General features: G+C 43.5%; 1 protein-coding gene across 1 annotated transcript in view; it reads left to right on the plus strand.

The window, feature by feature from the left end:
• The first annotated feature begins 218 nt into the window (after nucleotides 1-218).
• The window catches only part of LOC139389341 (extracellular matrix organizing protein FRAS1-like), a 342,095-nt gene continuing 337,229 nt past the window's right edge, over nucleotides 219-5,084 (plus strand). Inside the window, exons 1-2 of the mRNA XM_071136017.1 lie at nucleotides 219-720; nucleotides 3,842-3,873. Coding sequence (XP_070992118.1) covers nucleotides 651-720; nucleotides 3,842-3,873 — 102 coding nt within the window. The 5' untranslated portion in view covers nucleotides 219-650. The remainder of the gene's footprint in view (nucleotides 721-3,841; nucleotides 3,874-5,084) is intronic.

The following is a 5,084-nucleotide window of genomic DNA, read 5'->3' on the forward strand; positions in this document are numbered from 1 at the left end:
TAGCTGTTGTTGCATAGCAAAGCCCTATATTTTATTAATTTAGAGCAGACCGCACATCATACGTTTCTAACCCTAGACTGCATTCAATCGTCCGGGTGGTGTGCTGGGGGACGTCCTACGGTTTGGAGTGTGCTTGGAGAGAGAGAGGGAGAAGAAACCCTGCATAGCAGGGCACTTTATAGCGTCGCCTCAGTTCTTGCACAGCGCGACCATTGCAAGTGAGCGAGCGGATTTTAGTCTATAATTATACGGGCTGGAAACGGATTCTCATACGTCGTCATGCTGTACAGCTTTTAAATCTACGGTCGATGACACCTGCGTTTTTGTCTTGAAGTTTCGCCGATTGCGAACAGTTGGGACTGCATTCCTTCGCTCTGGAGTCCAGACCTGCAGCGTTTTTCAGAGTTAGTGAGAGAGCTAGAGAGAGAGGGGGTCCCCGTTCCTACCTGCTGTCTTTACGTGTAACTTCTGAACTATTCTCCAGCCCAGTCAAACATTCTTCTGGCTGGCTTTGCCCAGTGTTGTCGTTTATCTGAAATATCGGAAAATCAATAATGATATCTGAGAATCGATTAGTTTTGAACTAGAAAGATTCTGCATTTAAGTTCTGCTTCTGCCCCATTGGATTGAATGCCTTGTATGCGGTGACTATGGCTTTACAATGGATCCTCGTAGCCGCTTTGGCTGGAATTCTTCTCACCGCCACTTCAGAAATACATGGTGGGTATTTTAGTCTCTTATTCAATCACGTGAATTCACTTTTTATTTATCGATTATAGAAATTAACATCTGTAAAAAAACAAAACGGGTAGGCTTGGATATTATTCATATATATTAATATATTGCAAAAGGTTGCGTTGCAAACATAGGCAGTATATTTGACTGTGTTTAGGTTCTAAATATATATTTTCTGTTTATTAAAGGGAAATTTAGTTCTGACATTCTAAAACAGAAATACAACTCAAGACACTATGACTTTTAAGAATAGGCCGTATGCACATCTTTGGATCCACATGTTATAACAGGGGAACACACCACTCTATAAACCAGCTGGCTCCTTTCCTCGGCGTTCTCTGTGTGGAAAGAAATGTCCCATTTGTCTGATTTATTATTCATGTCCAGACAGAATATAATCCCAACCAGCCAGGTAAATCTGTCATCTGTAATCTGCCTCTAACTGAGATTGAATTGATCAAATGCCTCACAGTCACTCTCACACACACATGTACTTGTTTGACTGTAACCTAAATATAGTTAAAACCCTAGGCTAAGGTTTTACCTCATCACAATCAACTCCAATGGCATGTAAACATACATATTCTATTACGGTTCAATCAAATAAATATAAATGTACACATGTTTAGCAGATGTTATTGCGGGGTGTAGCGAAATGCTTGTGTTTCTAGCTCCAACAGTGCAGTGCTATCTAACAATTCACAACAACAAACACAATAGACGCAAACCTAAAAGTAAAATATAAATATTAGAATGCTGTATGTAATAACACAAAAAAATGTCCTGGGCTAATAATGTAAGAAATAACACACCATTTATTTATGTTTTTAAATACTGTGTAGTTGTTTATGAGCTAGAAGCAGAGCTACCCTATCTGTCTGTACCATCTTGCCATAAGTGTCTCTGCAGGAGTGTAAGGCAAAGTTTAGATGTGGATCTGGTGCTCTCTCCCATAGGGCAACTGCTGGACATGCATTCACTGAAGGACATGAGAAAACCCTGTGGGTAGAACACTTTACTGACAACCTGCAGGTATAATGGCGTATTACCTGTTATAAGCCTGTATAAGGCTTTATGATGTCTTATAATACAATAATAACTAAAAAGATCTACAGAGATCATGCTCAGCTTTTAAAGTACATAAACCGCACAGGCCAAGAGGAAATATAATCATAGCCAGTATTAAAATTTAGTTTAAACAAAAATATGTTCTTTCATTTACAAAATAGCCTCCAACACTCTACTCAGCAAATTTGATGTAGTCTATCAAAGTGCCATCCGTTTTGTCACCAAAGCCCCATATACTACCCACCACTGCTACCTGGATGCTCTTGTTGGCTGACCCTCGCTTCATATTAATCGCCAAACCCACTGGCTCCAGGTCAACTGGCTCTAGGTCATCTATAAGTCTTTGCTAGGTATAGCCCCGCCTTATCTCAGCTCACTGGTCACCATAGCAACACCCACCCGTAGGACTCACTCCAGCAGGTATATCTCACTGGTCACCCCCAAAGCCAATTCCTCCTTTGGCCGCCTTTCCTTCCAGTTCTCTGCTGCCAATGACTGGAACAAACCTCAAAAATCACTGAAGCTGGAGACTAACTTTAAGCACCAGCTGTCAGAGCAGCTCACAGATCACTGCACCTGTAAATAGCCCATCTAACTACCTCGTCTCCATACTGTTATTTTTTTATTTTTTATTTTTTATTTTGGATCCTTTGCACCCCAGTATCTCTACTTGCACACTTGTTTTCACTCCAGTGTTTAATATCTATATTGTAAATATATTGCCACTATGGCCTATGTACTGCCTTACCTCCCTTATCCTACCTCATTTGCACACACTGTACAGTATATAGGTTTTTCTACTGTATTATTGATTGTTTGTTTTTTTATTCCATGTGTAACTCTGTTGTTGGTTTTGTCCCACTGCTTTGCTTTATCTTGGCCAGGTCACAGTTGTAAATGAGAACTTGTTCTCAACTGGCCTACCTGGTTAAATAAATTTGAAATAAAAATAACATTACACCGTCAATCTTGAGTTTCCATTTGAATAATGTAGACAACTGTCTCAGAGGACAGTGGGCTCAGGGGGACAGTGGTCTCAGGGGACAGTGGGCTCAGAGGACAGTGGGCTCAGAAGACAGTGGGCTCAGAGGACAGTGGGCTCAGAGGACAGTTGTCTCAGGGGGACAGTGGTCTCAGGGGACAGTTGTCTCAGGGGGACAGTGGTCTCAGGGGACAGTGGGCTCAGAGGACAGTGGGCTTAGAAGACAGTGGGCTCAGAGGACAGTGGGCTCAGAGGACAGTGGTCTCGGGGGGACAGTGGTCTCAGAGGACAGTGGTCTCAGAGGACAGTGGGCTCAGGGGGACAGTGGTCTCAGGGGACAGTGGTCTCAGGGGACAGTGGTCTCAGGGGACAGTGGTCTCAGATGGCGCTGAGGTAGACAAAGTAGTCTAAAACATCTGCTGGACCTGAAGCCTTGCATTACCTATGTTTTTAGCTCAGTTGGCTAACTATCTTGTGGCACCCAGACCTGGGTTGGGCACCTGGTCGGTCACATCACATGTACAGCAGACTACACCACAGTTGTTCACATCCATTTCACTTCTGTTGTGGTGTTTTTTTTGGGGTGTGTGAAGTCTGTTCAACTCTCTGGGTGACCCCCCCCCCCCAGCCAAGATGTATTGAAACGTCCCCGCCTGTCCGCCTGGCTCTCTCTCTCTCTCTCTCTCACTGCTAGTTCATTTTTTCTATGTTTAGTCTTCCAATTGAGCAAAGGAGAATAATGGCCACTCCGTTGTTTAAATGTTCAGCGTCTTTATGTAATGGCTACAGGCTACTGTGCAAGTCAAGAGTGAGACCATGTACTGGTTCAGATGGACACACGTCTCACACACTCATAAAAATGTCTAGCTTTTTTTTTAATACCTGCTCCTACCTAGGTCGTGGTGTAATATTTATGTAGGTATAAGGCCTTAAGTGCACTCTTCAAAAAAGATTGTATTGTACATTGAAATACCTTTTGAACTTGCTCTTAACGCTGTTGTGTTCTCCCCTCTTCCTCCTCCTCCTCCTCCTCCTCCTCGTCCTCTTCACCCACAGGAGCATGTCTCTATCAGGGATCTCTGTTCGCGGTAAGTGCACCTTTCATCGTTCCTTCCTACCTTCTTCTTCCCGCTGTCACATTTATTTACACAACTACTGTTAACTGAGTGGACAAAACATTAGGAACACCTGCTCTTTCCATGACATAGACTGACCAGCTGAATCCAGATGAAAACTATGATCCCTTATTGATGTCACTTGTTAAATCCACTTCAATCAGTATAGATGAAGGGGAGGAGACAGGTTAAAGAAGGATTTTTAAGCCTTGAGACAATTGAGACATGGATTGTGTATGTGTGCCATTCAGAGAATTGGCAAGACAAAACAAACAAATGCCTTTGAACGGGGGATGGTAGTAGGTGCCAGGTGCATCTGTTTGTGTCAAGAACTGCAACGCTGCTGGGTTTTTCACCCTCAACAGTTTCCTGTGTTTATCAAGAATGTTCCACCACCCCAAAATAACATCCAGCCAACTTGACACAACCGTGGGAAGCAATTGGAGTCAACATGGTCCAGCAACCCTGTGGAATGCTTTTCGACATCTTTTAGAGTCCATGCCCCGACGAAGGGCAACAAGAGAGGGGGGGGGGGTGCAACTCAGTATTAAGGTGTTCCTAATGTTTTGTACACTCAGTGTTCCTGTATATGACACATGATGAAGGTGGTGATTCTGAAGCAGGGTTACATTGGAGGTGACCCAGATCTTCACCCTATCACTGGAGGTTGTTTTTCACTGATGTGTTTTCTGAGTGTGTGTCCCAAATGGCACCCTATTCCCTTTGTAGTGCACTTATTTTGACCAGGCTGCATAGGGAATAGGGCTCTGGTCAACAGTAGCGCACTATATAGGGAATAGGGCTCTGGTCAACAGTAGTGCACTATATAGGGAATAGGGTGCTATTTGAAGATGCATTCGGACATGTAGCTGAGTAGATGCTCTTCATCAACAAGTCATTGCTGATATGACAACTAGATCCTGTTTGGCTGCGTCTCTATGGCACCCTCTACCCTACTTAATACACTCACAGGGACTCTGGCCAATGGTAGTGCACTGCATAGAGAATATGGTGCCATTTTGGGACACAGGAGACTAGATCCCGTTGTCTTGGTAATGGTTGCTTGTCTCCGACTCCTACTTATGGAGAAAGCTATACGGATGTCTGTGAGGACTGTAGGAGAAGGTCGTGCATTTCTGGTATTATTTTTTGACGTTAGAACTCTGTAATATAGGCCTACAAAC

The sequence above is a fragment of the Oncorhynchus clarkii genome, chromosome 30, assembly GCF_045791955.1.
Source record: "Oncorhynchus clarkii lewisi isolate Uvic-CL-2024 chromosome 30, UVic_Ocla_1.0, whole genome shotgun sequence".
Taxonomy (NCBI): Eukaryota; Metazoa; Chordata; class Actinopteri; order Salmoniformes; family Salmonidae; genus Oncorhynchus; species Oncorhynchus clarkii.